This window comes from Passer domesticus, chromosome 1, assembly GCF_036417665.1.
Source record: "Passer domesticus isolate bPasDom1 chromosome 1, bPasDom1.hap1, whole genome shotgun sequence".
Lineage (NCBI taxonomy): Eukaryota > Metazoa > Chordata > Aves > Passeriformes > Passeridae > Passer > Passer domesticus.
The window spans coordinates 154,995,237-155,013,077 of record NC_087474.1 but is presented as its reverse complement, the minus strand read 5'-3'; the positions used below and the strand labels follow the sequence as shown (position 1 = coordinate 155,013,077).

Sequence of the window (17,841 nt, the reverse complement as noted above, 5' to 3'; positions counted from 1 at the left end):
TCATCTCAGAAAAATAAAGTTTTTATAGAAAGGTAAGTGCTTCAAGCATCAATGTTACACCACAAACTACTCTCCTTCATGTAACATGGTAATGGACCTTTAAACATTTATTCATAGCAGAAAGCTTGGTCAATTTTACTATAAAGTTGCTCAAATATCTCTGGTATTACTAGTGATGCTTATTCCTCCACATTATTTCTGGTTATGCAACAACATTTCCTCATTTCTGTTTTAAGAAATGAGCTATTATGAAAAATTGCTTTCTGACTAGTCATGTGATTAAAACATTAATCTTTCCATGACTTTACATAACAATGGCAGATATATTGTATATGACAACGATATTTTAAAACCGGTATTTTCACTTTGAAAGTTGAGCTAAAAGGCTTAAATGGATACCAGTTCCACAAGTCAGTAACTTTGGAGAAAATATATTTAAAGTATTACTTGGGGGAACAACAGACCATTTCTTCCTAGCTTCTGAGATTTACCCAGTGTTTAAGTGTAGATCTATGAGCAATTTTTAAAATGGCAGCCTGTCAAAATGGAAATAATTATTCCCCACAGTTTTGATCCATCTCATGGAAAGCCATCATGATTCCATTTACTATCCCTGGAAGCTATTTTCTTCACCTAATTCAGAACACCCAGGTTCAGCAAACTGTCAAAGCAAAATCAGGCTCTGAGACTAAACTACTTCACGATGCATATTCATTAAATGTATGGGAGGGGGATAACACCTTCCTGACTCACAAATACACAAAGCTCTAAAACACCTTTCACACGTGATGGCTCTTCATAGCAGAGCTGAGACAAATCCAGAACCCCTCCACAACCACATCAGGATCTTCCTTGAGCAGCCAGCTCACCTTTTGTGCCTTTAAGTCTGTGAAAGTTTGAAGATTATTTTCAAGCATGAAACACAAAAGAAATACAGGTTTAAGCATCACATTCTCACACACAACTCGGTGTCAGGTTAGGTATTCAGCAGATCAAAGAGCAAGTCACTCTAACCTCAGTGCCCTAAGCTGACAAAATCTCATTCCACTACCTGCAGTTTAGACATCCAGCATCCACATGGACTCCTTTCTATAGGTAACTTGATTTAGAAATCGGTTCTACCCCAAAAAGCTGGCCCTTTTCCTATAAGGCTGCATAAAAGCCCAACCTTGCTAATCCTTATTTGTAGTGATGTCCCAGTTACAACAGGATTGCAGACAGCATTACCAAAGCTTATTCAAGCTTCCTCTAAATACCTCAGATTAATTTCTGTATCACAGCTCTTCAGGACTCTTGGAGGCATCTGCAGAGCCCAACCAAACAAAAAAAACTCTAAGACCCTTCACAACAATATTTTGAAAAGATGTGACTGAGCCTGCCATCTACAGAGGAGTTTACACAAGGATTTATCTTACTAGGTAAGACTGTCGCCATATCAAGACATATTAAATCAGGGACTTTTTTTTTTTTTACAGAGTCTATAAATAACAAGGAAATTTATTCAAATGCACAACCAGCTTCCAGGAGAAACTGAACATAACTCCTGGGACTAACCATCTTGAGTTATTTCATAGCACAGACAAAATTCAGGCTGTCTTGGTTATTCCATCACCTTCCATGAAGGTCCAGGTATAAAAAAAACCATTTAGACCAACTATCTGTAGCATGAGATTAAACATGTTAACTAACACTGACAAGAGTTGAGTAAGACAAAGGTTCCCAGTTAAAGGATATAATTACAGAGTATCGCAGAAAGAACCAAGAGCTCTTAGGCAGGAGGCCAGTTAAGCACATCACCAGGAACACTCAACTATTTGTGCACTAAGCAAAAGACCGAAAACTCATTATTTTTCAGGGTGAGCAAAGATGCCAAAAAAAGTGCAATACACACTTTTGAATGTGAGGTCTACCAGTTTATTTTCCAACAGAAACCCAGCTGCTCTGCACTTCAGTTGAAGAGCTTCTGCTGCACTTAACCTGTCACCTTCCAGGGCTGTCAGAGGTAATTGCACAGGACCCAGCCATGGGCTCATGAGAATGGATCTGACAGGACAGGAAATGTGAGCAAGCATTACCATGCCAGGCTGATCTGATCAGAGCCCGGACTGCCTGACCTGTGTTGAGGCTATTATGATTTATTCAAGGAATCAGAGTTACAGAAAAGTTTTAAAGAAGGAAAAGGCAATGTAATATACATTTCAGGTCTAGCAAGCTGTCTTGCTTGGGAACAGGGAAGTGGTGGGTTGTTTTGGCTCAACAAAAAATTAGGATAGGATTAATTAAATATCAATATACATAAACAGCAGAAGCATCTTTCTTTCCCAGAGTCATCCCTGGCAAATATAAAGAAAGGAATAGTTTCTGTTGGCAAAAATAATTTATATTTGTGGTTAGTTTCAGTTTCATCTATTTAATACTGTTAAGAATTTAATAATTTTAATAACTTGAGGGATTTTTTGGATCTAGTTTAAAAGCAGGATCGATTATTTAGGGGAATATTCTGTTAATGAAGTTGAAGCAAATTTTGTTTTTCTCACTACTTTCTGGTTACCAAAGTTAGTTAGATTAAATCCAAACTGCAACACAATGTTTGAGAGATTTATCAATTATTATAATGATTTTGTCAGCCTTCAACAGCAGATTCCCAGTTCACTAACCCCATAAAGACTACATCTCCTGAAAAAATGGAGATGTCTTTGTTCAGAATCTTGCAAAATAGGTAACAGCATTAGACTAGACTGCAGGCAAACATGCCAGAATGACAGGAGAACTCTGAACTCAATACTGGCATGCAGAAGATTTTTTGCACAGATTTCATCCATATTTAAGTCTGGAATTTCACTCTTTTGAAGCATTTGTCACCAACACTGAGCAGTAGAAAGAAAACTCAAAAATGAGAAACATTGTCTAACCAGTTTTCTGGTTAGGAATTCTCCCTTGGTATTTTCTACCAACAACACATTTGCAGCAATACCAACACCTACCACGGGTAAAATGGTCTAGGAAACTGCACACGTACACAGAACAGCAGCACAGAGGCACAGAGCATCTATGCAAAACAGCATTTAAGGTTTTCATGAGGATCACAATATTTTTGCTAAGCTCTGCAGAAGAGGATCACAGGATGGAAGGTACCTTAAAGATCATCCAGTTCCAAACCCCTTGACACGGGCAGAGCCACATTCCACTCAATCAGGCGGCTCAAAGCTCCATCCAGCCTGGCCTTGAACATTTCCAGGGATGAAGCATCCACAGCTTCTCTGGGCAACTATACCAGATGCCTCACTGCTCTTTCTATAAATAATTTCTTCCTACTATCTGTCTAAATCTCTCCTCCTTCAATTTAAAACCATCCCCACTTGTCCAATCACTCCCCACTCTTGTAAGAAGTATCTTTCCAGCTCTCTTTAGGTACTGGAAGATGCTGTAAGGTCTCTCTGGAGCCTTCTCCAACTCTCTCATCCCATCTTCCCAGCAGAGATGCTCCAGCCCCAGTCATCCTCATGACCTCCTCTGGACTCATTCCAGCAGGTCCATGTCCTAAGCTCTGGGGACCCCCAGAGCTGGATGCAGCACTGCAGCTGGGGTCTCACAGGAGCAGAGCAGACGGGAAGAGTTCCCTCCCTCACCTGCTGCCCACAGGGCTTTGGATGCAGCCCAGAACACCTTTGGTTTCAGGGCTGTGAGAGCACATTTTGGGATCATGTTGAGCTTCTCTTCCACCAACACCCCACGTCATCCTCCTCAGGGCTGCTCTTGCTCTATCTTCTGCCCAGCCTGTTTTTGTGTCTGGGATGGCCCCAACCCACAGAGATCTCCTTGCACTTGGCTGAACTTCATGAGCTTTGCACAGCCCCACCTCTCCCATCTCTCAAGGTCCCTCTGGATGCCATCCCATCCCTCCAGTGAGGGTCAGCTGCGCCACACAGCTGGGTCAGTGAACTTGCAGAGGGCACACTCAGTGTCACTGTCCATGTCACCAACAAAGATGTCAAACACTGCTGGTCCCAGTACCAGCCCCCAAGGAATGCCACTCCTCATTGGTCACCACTTGGACACTGAGTTGATCACAACTCTGAGGGCGACCATCCAGCCACTTCCTTACCCACCAAGCCATCCATCCATCAACTCCCTGTCTCTACAGTTTAGGGACAAGAGTGACACATGGAACAGTGTCAAATCCTTTGCACAAATCCACATAGATAACATCACTTGCTTTTCCCCCTTATCTACCAACCCTGTAACCCTGTCAAGGGAGTTCACCAGTTTTGTCACACACAGCTTGTCCTTAGTGAAACCACCTTGGCTGTTGCTAAACAGACAGCGTGGATAAACATCCAACACATGCACCCTGCATACAGTTCAGGGGAACCAAGATGATTGGAACAACCCCATATCCATCCCACAAATCTTGACAAAGCATCTCTAACTTCTGACCCCTCCTCTGAACACATGAAATATAAGTAGGATTAGCACCTCAAAAATTTATTGACGCAAAAAGATTTTTTTCTCCCACATACAGGTATCTAAAACTCATATCAGTGCAGACTACAGTATCCCAGGATAAGGTTCTTGGTTTGCCATGCTGAAGCTTCATACATAGTATCATAATTTATTAAATCTCAAAAATAAAACCAAAAGCCTGGTTCTAATACCAAGCGATAGCAAATTGCAGTGACTCGTTGTGGTTTAGGGCAGGTGCTTTTCAGAGGTATCAGGAGTACCTATCATAATTCTGAACTGATACTCCCTATGCAGTGAGAAATTTTAGTTCATTTTGACTCTACAAAATATTTAATGAGCAAACTTTATCAAATATCCATCTATATGCAATAAAATGGAAATTTCTGAGAGAAGTTGATCCCCCAAATATTGGGGTAAAAATATTCTTAAATATTAAGTATCTAGGATTTATACACTCTGGTGGAAGAGATATATATGTGAATAGAGATACCAGTATTATCCTTTCTGTGGAACAGTCGTAATAGAGATGAAGGAATTCACATGACATTTCTGTTCTGCACAGCTGCTTTATTTTGCACCCCTGGACCTGCCTGGACACAAGTTCAGGCTTATTTCCATAGCACACACCAGGCTTTATTCCAGTTCAGTGTCTTTATGGGTCAGAATCAAACAGCAGAGCATTTCTAGCCATTCAAAATATGGCAAAGGCTTTCCTACTAGCTATCCTAAATAATTTCAGTGTTTAGTCCTATAAAGAAAGTTGACACTAAATAAAGAAGCAGAAGTATCTTTGAGAAGGTAGTGTTTCCCTTTTTAATAGCTAGTTTGCCTGTCTTGCCCCTGAGCCCAAGTATCTACATCTCAATATTTAGAAGTAAAACATCCTGTTTACAAACACTGACCATGGAGTAAGGGGTTCCTATGTTTTACCTTCCCATCTTTGTATTTCTCCATGCTTGTATATAGCTCTACTTAACCATAAAGATGACTTAAGTCAGAGTTTCAAAGAGGTGCCCACATGATGTGCAGCCTTGCATTCACTCAAGGAATATTTCATGAAACTTTGAACAGCAGCAAAGAAATCCCTGAAAGTTACCCTGCATAGGCCTGTGAGAAAAACACTGATACTGTGCAGAAAAAAAAAACAACCAACAAACAATTAAAAAAGGTTTTCCTAAATAGGAGGGAGGAATGGTGACTTTTTTTCCCTCCATGAACAGATAGTCTTGAAACTTCTAGTAGGAGGAAAAAGCCATTTCAAACAAATTAAAAAAATGCTAATCTGATTGTCATAACATTAACCTTAAAATTTTAAGCAGCACCAAAATAATAAAGTTCCACAGCCTACTGAATGTTGCATAAATGCTTCCAGGCAGCAATATTTTAGTGCAGGATAATACTTGGCAGTAAAGAAGTGTTAAGAATTCACGGTGGGCAAAGATATTAATGAAACAGTCTCTACCCCTCCAGAACAGACTGCATAATTTAGCAGTAAAGCTATAACTCATTCAAGAATAACAATGGCTGAAACTTTAGAGAATGAGATGAAAATTTTCACAATTAGCTCCTTAATGGTGCATTTTAAGCTGCACTTCCAGCTACAATAAGAAAGTTTCAAAGTCTGGCATCAGATTCAACTTCAAAACTTGTTTTTCCTTTTGATATGTGGAAGAGGAGGATCCTACTACCCCAAAAATATGGTTCAATTATTGCTCTCAACATATACTACTTTGTGTGATCAGCACCACTTTCCTGCACATTTATTCCAACAAATAAAGAATGTAGGAGCTCTAAGGTAGAATCACTTCTGCCTTAGAGCTCTTACAGAACAGATTGCAGAAGAGCAACAGTAGTGACTGGCAATAGTTTTAAATGTTACATTAAATAGTTAAGATACTAGTGAAATATCTTTTATAAGAACTTACATTCATCAAATATAAAACTGGGCTTACCTTAGGGAATTGTTTTACTGGAATCAGAACTTTTTGTCCCAACTTCATATTCTTATTGATGACTACATCAATATACTTTTCTTCTTCCTTTCCTTCCCCTTTTTGGAATTTTTCAATTTCTGTTAAAGAAAAAAGTTGTTTTTTAGTTTAATGCAGAAATATAAAAGCCAAGAATCTTCAAATTCAGTATAAATAAATAAATATGAAAGCTAATACTGTATGGCATACTTTTGCTAAATTGTGTAATCAATACATATAATTGGTTATACAGGGCCAAAAGGGTAAAGCATGTTTCCCTTTTTTGTATATTCATGCTTATACCAGCATCTTGAATTAGCACTGCAAACACTGTACTCACTTAACACTTAGGATATATTTTTTTATATGGCTCAATCAGTGAAAACTATTCCTAGACACCTTTGAGCATGTATAAATTAAAAAAAACATAGCATAGTTTAATATTCAACAATTTTATTCCTCTTCTATAAATAAAGTGTCAGTTTTCATGGTGGCTTTCTACAGTGGACTTAGGAACAAATGTCAAGTTAATCTTTTGGAATTTCAGAAATGTAATTGAGGCGCATAGATCATACCCAAAAATCTGAGATTACTGTTATACCAACAATGACATTATTAGGAATGGGATTTAGAAGTTGAAACCCTGGCTTGCATGAATCTATTCATTCCAGAGGTACACACAAAACTGACTCTTGATTATACTTTTCTCCAAATATTGACTCTCTAATATGCTGATGAAGAACTGCAGATTTCATTTCATTAGAGAGGATTCATGAGCACACAGGGAGACGAAGTGAAGCACTTCTTGAGGTATTTCCTGGATTGGGTCCATCATGCTGGGGGCTGCAGCACTGAATGTCAGCACACACCAAAATCCAACCCATTTCACAAGTGCCAGAGAAGTTCTCCTGTGGGAATCTAGCACTTGTCCTGCACAAGCATCTCCATGTATCTTGTTAAGCTGTTAGAACAACAAACACCATTCTACTCTACTGGACCTCTAGAAATTAAGGACATTCATCAAGACCTTGCAGTTTCTTTAATGGGAATGTGATCTTAGGCTGAGAGGAGACTGTAATGAAAACTTGAATGCAAAGAAACCAATCAAAAATACAGGAGAAACCAGCCTTCAGTATACTTTCAAAGACAGTCTGGTTGGAAATTAGGTCCAATGAAAAAGAGAATAAACCAACAAATTTCTAACTACAAAAAAAAAAAAAAAAAATCCATGCATTATTAGCAGATTTGTTTAATGAATACCACTCCAGTTCCATCTACCCGTACAGAATTAAGATGCCAACATCTTTTTTAATAACTGAAACTTATCTTCCATTCAAGTTTTAACTTCACTAACACAAAACAGGAAAATAACAATTTATCCAAGTTACTGTTCATTTATCCAATTTATCCAAGGACTGTTCAGTCCCTGAAAACTACGCAAGTCAAACCAGCCTCAGAATATCTGAAGGCTTCTTGAAGGAAAAGAATTCCCCAATTGTACTTTCAAAACTTCTTGTCAAGTCTCTATAGAGTTCTTGATTCCTATGGGTTGTAGCAATGTAAAAATTCTGCTTGCTCCAGCATGTCCTTTGTTTTGCCATGCTCAGTAAACACACAGTCTCCAGCACCATTATCCCACCAGCTAACAACAACTGAAGAACATTTCAATATTCAAAATCCAGGTAAAAATGGAAATTTGGAAACGCCACATTACAGACTGGGGAATTATGAGCAATTAAACAAATATAAAGTTACATCAATTTAAATAGGAACTCATCTCCAGGTTAAATTAAGACTAAAATTTTATAGGTTGTCATGTTCCCACTCAAGAATCAGCTGACTGGTACCTTTTAGAAGTCAAAGCTTCCAAATACCACATTCAGGTGTAAAAGCATAATACTGTCACAGCATTCAAATACAGATACACCTCACACTGCTCTTTCCTCATAAACAAGGGGAGTAGTGACAAAGCTCTTTGATTTCTCTTGATAAACAAGATGAGGTACTCCAAGATTTTTATGTTTTACAAGAAAAAACACTAATTTTAAGGCTGCTGTTGGCATTACTGTTAGTATAAACATTCAAAGCTTAAAACTGATCAGAAATTTGCTAATCTTGAGCAATATTTTACACTATGAGATGATGATTATTAAAACTGTAATAAAAATACATCAATTTTTAATGATTGAAGCAAATGCAGTTGCAACAAAATTTGATATGATTTGGTTTATTATTGATTTTAAATGTTAGGACTAAAATTTTTCCTAAGTCAGAAAAAGTACAGTTAAACTCCATTAAATATTAAATTCAATTAATGCATTTTGCTGTATTTTTTTGTGACAAAGCAGAGCACCAAGACCCCCCCAGGTAGTTCAATTGATCCCAGCCTGGTGCAAGACATTTATGAGTTCTCAGTCACTCTAATTACTGTTACAGTAAAGGACTTTTACCTGAAGCATCTAAACTTAAAAAATAAAAGTATTTTCAACATCAAAGCCCATGAACTGGTAAAGCTAAAAATATTTTCTCTCATGTTGAGTCATACACTGTTATCCCCAAATGCACAGCATAGCATACACTGCAATCCCCCTGCCCACCCGAAAGTGAGAGCCACAACTTTATGAATCAGCAGTGGCTTAAGGAACTTCCTAGAAATTGCCAAAAAAATATTACACCTGGAAATTAGTTGTTTCAGACATCTCATATGCACTTAAAATACACTTTAAGCACAGAGTTCTACCTCAGTAACATTCTTTAGCTGAGCCAGCTGCATAAATTCCTTAAGCGATCAATACAGTGCTAATTGTATTTCCTAAATACTTTAGCTCAGAAAAGTTATTTGAATTGGTATTTGAAGGACTTGGTTGCAACAATGTGATTAATGCTAAATATGCTCATAATATGGGACTACTTTGAGCTGATAAAAAACATGAAAAGACCATTCTCTTCTTGCTCTAGTAGATACTGAACTTCCAAGTCACTAAAGCAATTATTAAAAGAAACACTTTATTTACTCCTTAAATCAGTCTTTCTACCCCAAGTATCTACACACTTTATTGAGCATTTTAAGCAAAAAACCTTTATTCTTTTACTTGCACTGTTTAAACAACTTTCTTTTTGCTTGAATAAGCTACTGAAACCCATTAAGAGGCTGCAAATCAGCTCTCAGCAAAATGGATCACAATTTCCCCCATTTGTTTTAAAGACAAATTACTTTACTAACAAACAGCTATAGTCCATTGCCAAAGCAGTACAAAGATTAAGTAATTTTTTCCTGTTATGCTCTAATGTTAATCAAACTGATTTAAGACTTTCTGCCTCTTCATTGCTGTTGTAAAAGACTTTAGTTTTGTATTAACAAAGTCCAGTCCACTAATCACATTTTATCTCAGATTTCACTTTATTTCTTGCACTTGAAATCTAAGATGAACAGGAAATACGGTTAAGCATTAGAATTTTATCCATATCTGCACAGTTCTTGCAATATCATTCACATACATCAAGTTTAGATAATTAGGGAAAAACCATGCCAGTTCACACAGGAAATCCAATCAGATTTTCAAGGTCAAATGGATAGGAAGATTTGCCTTTTCTTAATCCTTAGATTACATTCTGCACTGCTTTGCTATATGAAGCAATACCATTTCCTAGATCACAAACAGTAAATAAACATGTGATTAAAGCTTCCTATAATGCTAGAGATTACAATCTCATGTTCTCAGACCAAGGATGCAGCTAATGCAACAGGAATTCCACTGCATGCAATAATAAATGCAGGGATCTTAAATCTTTTCTTTAGATTTAATCATAGCAGAGATCTAAGCAATGATTAGTCCTCAGTTAATTCACCAAATAACAGTGGTAGATACATCAGATAATGAGAAAGTAGAATTGTTTCTTATTCTTCAATTAGAATTAATCTTCCTGGGGCAGAAGTACAACCCAGGATTCCAGCTCCCTTGGCTAAGCCAATATAAATACTTGTGTTTAATGCTGAGCAAAGTGATGCCCTATTTGTCTGTAGTAAGTCAATATAATAAACATAAGAACTAATGTCAACCTCAAAGTAAATAGAAATGTTTACTGCATTTGTCCTTAAGGCAACATTTCCCTTACACAAGATCAGGAGAAACAGAAACCAGGTCAAATTGCCTGCAAATCCTTAAGAAAGTTTCTACTTTATTTCCTGAGATTCATATGTCTTACCAAACATATCATTATATCCAAGTAATTTTGTACTAACTTTTTCCTGCTTTGGATGAAAGAAAAAATGAAAAATGCAAGGCTCGTTCAAGGCTATCGACATGATCACAGCTTAAGAGAGCAGGGCATTGATGGAACTGCACTGCAATTGCACTAGAAGTAGTTTCCACATTCATTTTGAAAGTGAAAATATTCTTAGAATTACATTATCCTTTAAAAATACTCCTAAATCAAGCGGGTTTGAAAATTACTAACATTATACAATAGAAGCAATAGATTCTGCTTTATTTGGGCAATTGTATTGCCTTGTATCTAAGAAAAGGAAACATCAACATTTAGACTGACTCAATCAAGCATGTTGTACAACTACTGAAGCATAGCCCAACAGCAATAATATTTCTCAGTGAATTCTCACAACTTCACAGCTGACTAAGAAAAGTCACACCCTCCTCAATTCAGAAAGCTCTTAAGTCAAACTGAAGGCTAAGCATCTTTACATATTTCCCCTGTCCTTTCAGCTCTTGAAAACTCACGGGTTTTGCCCATTGATGGAGACAGAACACTGAGCAGGATGGCCATTTCCTCTGGCAGCACGATTCCTTTTGGTTTCACATCAGAAACAAATCAAAGTGATTGTACTACAAAAAACATACCTCAACTTATTAGTCTGCATTTTAGGAAGACCTTCTTTAAGGAACACAGTCAGGCTTTGATAAGAGACAAGCTCCTAGAGGAAAAGGGGGCTCCAAGTCAGTTGTAGCAGAATTTCAGGGAAAAAAAAGTGTTTCCTTAATGGACAAAAACTGACAATATCAGCATTCCATACCGTTTATTTGGAAATTTTCACTGTGGCAAACCTCGAAATTTATCCCAGAAGACATATTTTAAGAACACCTATCCTTAAAAAAAATATAAAAACTTTTCCAATGAAGCCAAGTCATAGAAGTCTGCTGTGCTGGATGCTGACTAATTGCCCATAGACCTTACAGGAGTTTTGTAAATCCAGAGCACACAAGATGATGAACTCAATTACAATTCTAATTTTTATTAAATTGATGAGAGCTTAATCTCATTATTGTTGTAGTAAAATGGTCTTGATTGTGCTTTAAATTATACATCTTTTACCCTGGACTCCTTTGTTCCCTGCCCTAGTAGAGGATGAATTCAAGTTCTTTGAATCAGCACCTCTCCAACCAATACTTCTCAATTTTGAGCTGAAAACAGTACTGCACAGCACGAACTTGAACTAGAATCACCACACCAAGGCTTTAATACACTCCAAAAGTCTTGCTGAAATAAACCTCACAGACTTCCTTACAACAGCCTCTAAAATACCTACTGCTCATTCCCTGTCCTCTTGATCAGCATGAAGCTGCACAACCTTCCCAATTTTTGCACTAAACAAGAGGCAACATTAGCCTCCTACTCCTTTTGAGTATCTTAAAACATGTCTAGTATAGTCCAGTTTGCTCCAAAGCAGTTTCTCTTTTTAGACATTCACAGAAAAATGCAGAATTTCCCAATTTCAACTCTATATGGCATCTCAATCCCCCAGAAAAACACATAATTAAGTTCAGCAACTAAACATTTTCTGATATGAGTACATGCTTAGACAAATATCCCTTTTGCTACCCTCTAAGATGTTTCCAAAGTAAATACTAATTAGTGTGTCTTCATTAAAAAAACACACAGACACACAAAAAAGGGGGAAATTAGGGAACTAAAGTAATCAAACAAAAATAGCCTCAAAATATTTAAAATAAGGAAACTAAATATATGTGGAATGGCAACATTTGGACTCATCCTGAATGGGTCTAAAACACACATAAAAATGCAACAGAATTTTCCATTTTAATGCTGTTTTTCTATTAATGCACCCATCCCCATTCCTTTAAGAGCTTCAGAAAATTTCATCTATTCTCCTCAGCCAACATTCAAATCCTTTAAAAATTCTTTTTAAAAATTGCAAGTTTTGCATCTATAATAGCTCCTAATTCTGAACTGGCAGAGAAAGTAATGCATTAAGAACATGACTTGTGCATAAAAAACTACACTAATTTGTTTCAACTAATGCTCATTATTACAATAGTTGAATTCCAAATAACTGTCTTTCACATGCCACCTTAATTTTGTAAAAGCAACTGACAATGAATCTAATTTCAATTTACAATAAAATAAGCAGTTCATGCCAGAATGATGTCTACAGCATTCAGAATCCTTAAATTAATAATAATATCCCTGTTGAAGGACTCAAACCAATCTTTATTTAAATTGCATTCACAGGCATTATAAGTTCTATTTTACACTCTAGGTACTACTATCTGCACTGATCTGAAAATAAATTTCAGTCACCAACATGACAAATATTTTGAATGGGCTTTTTTATTTAAGCAATTCAAAACTAAATGAACACCCATTACCTTCACATCAAAAATGACTCCACTAAAATCTGTTTAGACTGATTAATATTAGCAGTAAGGTAGGAAGTACCACAGTAGGAACTGTCAAAATCATGCATAAGGTATTAACAGATGTTTAATCATCTTGCTCAGGAAGAAAACAAAATGTAGATGGCAGTCCCATATCCTCAACCTACTCCACTGAAAATTATTTATCTCATTGTGAAGACAACTTATAGCAAAATGCTAAAATCAGCTGTATGATTTAGCTACTCTACCTACTGTACATTTACCTACTGCAGATCTTTCTTTAAGCATTAATATTTCTAAATTAGCAAGGTCAGGCATCCTCTAGCTACAAAAAGTCAACTCATTTGTTCTGTAACTTAAAAATAAAATCCAGTGTACAGAGCATCTTAGACTACTTGGTTCATAGGACCCAGGCAAAACGAAATTAATATTCTGTATCAGGAGTCCTTCCAAGCAGCTGTTTCACCTTTTTCATTTCAGCATTTGAACACAGCCAGGTAGCTCTTTCACAAGATTCCACTTGACATTTTGGTGAGGCATCAAGAAGGGCCTGTAATCTTTCCTCCTTATCACACACAGCACTGCAGAGTACTGCTAACTTTCTGTGACTCCTCTGACAACTTTCACAAGAAAAGGCATAAATCAGACCTCAACTGAAAAATGGACACAACCTGCAGCTCTCAATATGCAAATATCACATTTTAAACTATTGCCAAGGTGAAGCAGTAGCCATAACACATCCAGTTGTTGACCATTAAGACAGACTTGAGCACTATTAAGACCACACTTTAAGGCACTGGCAAAGACTGCAGTCTAAAAATCCGCCAGCAGATTCAAACAAACCATATTTAATACTTGAAGATAGCTATACTAACAAAACACATCCCTGTGTTTTGTATAATTGATAGTTACACAAATAAGTGTGCAGCTGTTTACTTAGCATTATGCAAGATTTATGTAGCCACCAGCAAGACAAAGTGTTCTCTTCTACTTCTCTAAAAATCATTTTTAGGCAACTAGAGCTTTGCCAGGAGCTTCCATCCCAAAGACAGAAGGCCAGGGTAGTGCATCACACTTTGGCAATCTTTAATTCAGTAATGTGTCACATCCCACTGATAAGTATCAGTAAAACACAACTCACTTCTGTAACTCATAATTTACTTGAAACCATCACCAAAGCAGAAGTTTCAGGAAACATGCACAAATACTGACAGAGATAGCTGATGTCATCAATAGGCCACTCTTTTTGTAAGGTCATGGTCATCAAGGAATGCCACTGAGACAAAGCATTCCTATCTTCAAGAGCAGGGAGGAACTGGGACACCACAGCACAGTAAAACTCACCTTGATCTCTTGGAAGGTGATGTAGGAAACAGCTATTGAAAACCATTTCCAAGCATAGAAGGCCAAGATGAGAGAGCAGTTTGCACAAATTCATGGCAGGAAGCTACATGTACTAAACAGCACTATGAACAATGTGAGATGAGAAAAGAGCTGATGTGTCCACCCCATCTGTAGTAGGGCTTTTGAGAAGCCTCCCACACCCCATTTTCATGTGGACTGATGAGGCACAGGATAGAGACATGAGGCAGACTGAAAACTGACCTGCCTGGCTCAAAGGACTCTGTCAGGGGCATCACAACCAGGCCAGACAGGGCCAGACATCAGTGGTGAGCTCTGAGGCTCAATGATGTTTAACATCTTCATCAGTGACCTGGCTGAAGGCACAGAGTGCAGTTTCAGCAACTTTACACAACAGAAAACCAGGAGCAATCCAAACACGAGAGGGTTGTGATGATACTCAAAGTGCCTTGAAGAGGTGGAGGAACGGGCAGCAATCCTATGCAGTTCAAAGGGAAGTGCAAAGTCCTCTGCCTGTGGAGGAACAACCCCATGAAAGAGAATAGCCTGGAAGCCAAACACCAGAAGCAGCTTTGCAGAAGAGGACCTGAAGCCCAAACAAGCAGAGCATCACCAGGAAGGTGCACTTCCAAAGGCCACCAGCACCTGGGCTGCACCAGAGCAGCACTGCCAGCGCTTTGGAAGTGGTGATCCTTCCTCTCATGCAAGTTTTAGCAAGTGTCTTGATTTCTGCTGTTTTTTTGAAGAGTTTTGAAATTATTTTTTGGAAGAAAGATTTGTTCCATCTTTGGTATTTTTAAAAAAAATACTAGTTCCAATAAATTCCTCCCTCAGCCCAAGATTTATTTCTCATTAAATACTGGAGCACAGAAAGCCATGATTTGTTACCTGAAAGCTTGGCACAAATCAATGTCATTCATTCATCATAGGAATGCTAGAACAGTCCAGAGAAACAGATATGGCCCGACCCAGGGTACAGCAGTCCATTGTTTTCCCTCTCCACTGTGCATGGCTGAAAATGCACACAGCATGCAGCTCTTCCCACTGCTTCCCAGAATGCAACATTGTCCAAAATGCATTTCATGTCAAATAAAAACTTGTCACTGTCCACATTTCACAAAGAGTTAGGGAAAGGAACAGAGATAAAGCTATTGCAAGTATCTATAGTGTTTTTAAACTCTTATATTTAATTCAGTGAAATTCAGAGTTAGCACCAGACTCTGCTATGACTTAAATTCACACCCACTGATCCTACATAAGCTTTACCAACAAGTATAACTTCAATCTTACTATAGAATTGATAAAAACATCTATATATTCTGTGCCATTGCACTGATTGAGTGAACTCAAAGTGAATGCAATCACTGCTTAGCGCCTCTAAAAGATGAACCATTAAAAATAGCATAGACACGGAGTATAGCATAAAAACATAGCAAAAATAGCATACATGGAGTAAGCTTCATGTATAATCTCTTCTTTCAACCTACTGTTTGTAATTGTCTCAATTACTGTTTGTAATTTTTTGTAATTGCTGATTTTTAACACAAGCTTCCTGGTTCTTTGATGTAAACTTCTCAGAATCCTGAGAAATTCCATGTCTGAAACTTTGTTTACTAAAGCACAAAATATATGTGTATGTACAAAATATAAAGCAAGCTGTGAAAAAGTAATCTTGTATAGACAGAACACAAAACCACAAAAACAGGTGTATGTATGTCATGGGTCATAAAATAGATGAGTTGTATATTTTACTCTGAAAAACAAACAAAAATCACAATTTTTAAAAATGCTTTCATAATACTTATGAAAAAGGTAACACCCTAAAGCATCCTAAAGCATTTGTGCATTCTGATGCACAGATGTAGGAAACAAACCTATGGACTGTAATTGGCACATGCAAAAGAAAAGGGACTAATTCCAACACACCCTCCTGGATTAGTTTAACACAACCCTAATCCTCTAACCTCAAAGCCAGGTTGGATGGGCTTTAAACAAGCTGGTCCTGTGGAAGGTGTCCTTGCCCATGGCAGGGGGATTGTAACTAAATGAACTTTAAGGTCCTTCCAACCCAAACCACTTCATGATTCCTTCAGAAGGACATCACTTCCACTGCCAGCAGATAAAAGAGGTAAAGCACCACTTTTGATAAAATTATTGTAGGAAGTGCTTTTATTTTTGTCACCCATTACAATCCTGGGCTGCAGTAATGTAGCTTGGCAAGAAAAACATACAAAGGCAGCTTGCACATCGACTGTCCTGGGGGAAAGTGCAGCTTAAAGAAATGTGTAGTAATTTTTTGTATGAGCTTCAACATAAATTGGATGTTAAAAACTTCAAACATCCAAGTTAAAAATTAACTAGCAGAGGGATAACATTAATTACAATCCCTTCCACATGCTCAATAGCAAGCAAACCCAGATTATTTTCTGTGTATGAAGACATTACACAGGATAATGCATATTGCTACCATATTCAATTTTTTTCCAAATATTTTGCTATTAAACTTTTCACTTCACAGAATGGTACAACAAGATCAGACTCTCCTAGAAATGTTTTAAGCTTGAAAGTCCATCTTAAGGACTCAATCCAGCTGAAAATCTTAACGAAAGGACCAAATATCTTTCAACAGACCAGTCTTTGCAGGAAAGTGGTCACATCTACAGATGCAATAAATCTCTGCCTCTGCAGGACCATGTGCCTGTCAATGCAGCATCTTCCCTGAGGAAGGCAATCTTCCAACTTTCCTGGCATCTATGAAGAAAAGGTTTTTTTCTTAAACTAGTATTTCTAGCATTCACCTAACAGAACATTATGCATCTTTCCAAATATAAGAAAAGCTGAAACAGACCATGTTTTATACCTGCATAAATACCTGAAGTAACTACCAACTTGCTCCAGTAAGGTTTTGCTGAAACACACCTTACAAAGCTAAAATACACTACAGTTTTAGTAGCATTTATGGTATGGGTTTACTAGCAATAAGAAACAGCTCTGACTCAAAAATCTTTCTCTAAAGAAAGTATCTTCATGTTCACCTTAAACAGAACTAATCAGCTCCTTCTGGTTAAGTTACATTTTGACTTTGTAAATTTGTTTACAAAAAGTATCTTCCTCCAGTAAAAAGTATTTTTAAAAGTCCAACTTTCTTTCCAACAGACACGATTATGGTATAACTGTAAGAATCAGGAAAACTGCATGTTCTGTGCAATTACTCAGCAGTCAAGACATTACAAATTTATTTGTCTTACTAGTTTGTTTTGAAGACAGTTTAAAATCAAAAGTTTATATGAAAATCTAAAATGTGATGTCTGCATTTTACTGCAGTCAAATTATATCACATAATTATTTGGTAAATTAACTTTAGACATGTTACTGGTTTAGTTTTCATCCAGCTTCAGAATGCCAACTTTTTC

At 37.3% G+C, this 17,841-nt stretch overlaps 1 protein-coding gene across 2 annotated transcripts in view; it reads right to left on the bottom strand.

Moving 5' to 3' along the window:
- KHDRBS3 (KH RNA binding domain containing, signal transduction associated 3) overlaps positions 1 to 17,841 on the bottom strand; it is a 91,567-nt gene that overhangs the window by 58,859 nt on the left and 14,867 nt on the right. For both annotated transcript variants that reach the window (XR_010350402.1, XM_064398028.1), the window contains exon 2: positions 6,417 to 6,535. Coding sequence is in view for 1 of the 2 variants with exons in the window: in XM_064398028.1 (XP_064254098.1) it covers positions 6,417 to 6,535 (119 nt within the window). In the remaining variant the exon portion in view is untranslated. The remainder of the gene's footprint in view (positions 1 to 6,416; positions 6,536 to 17,841) is intronic.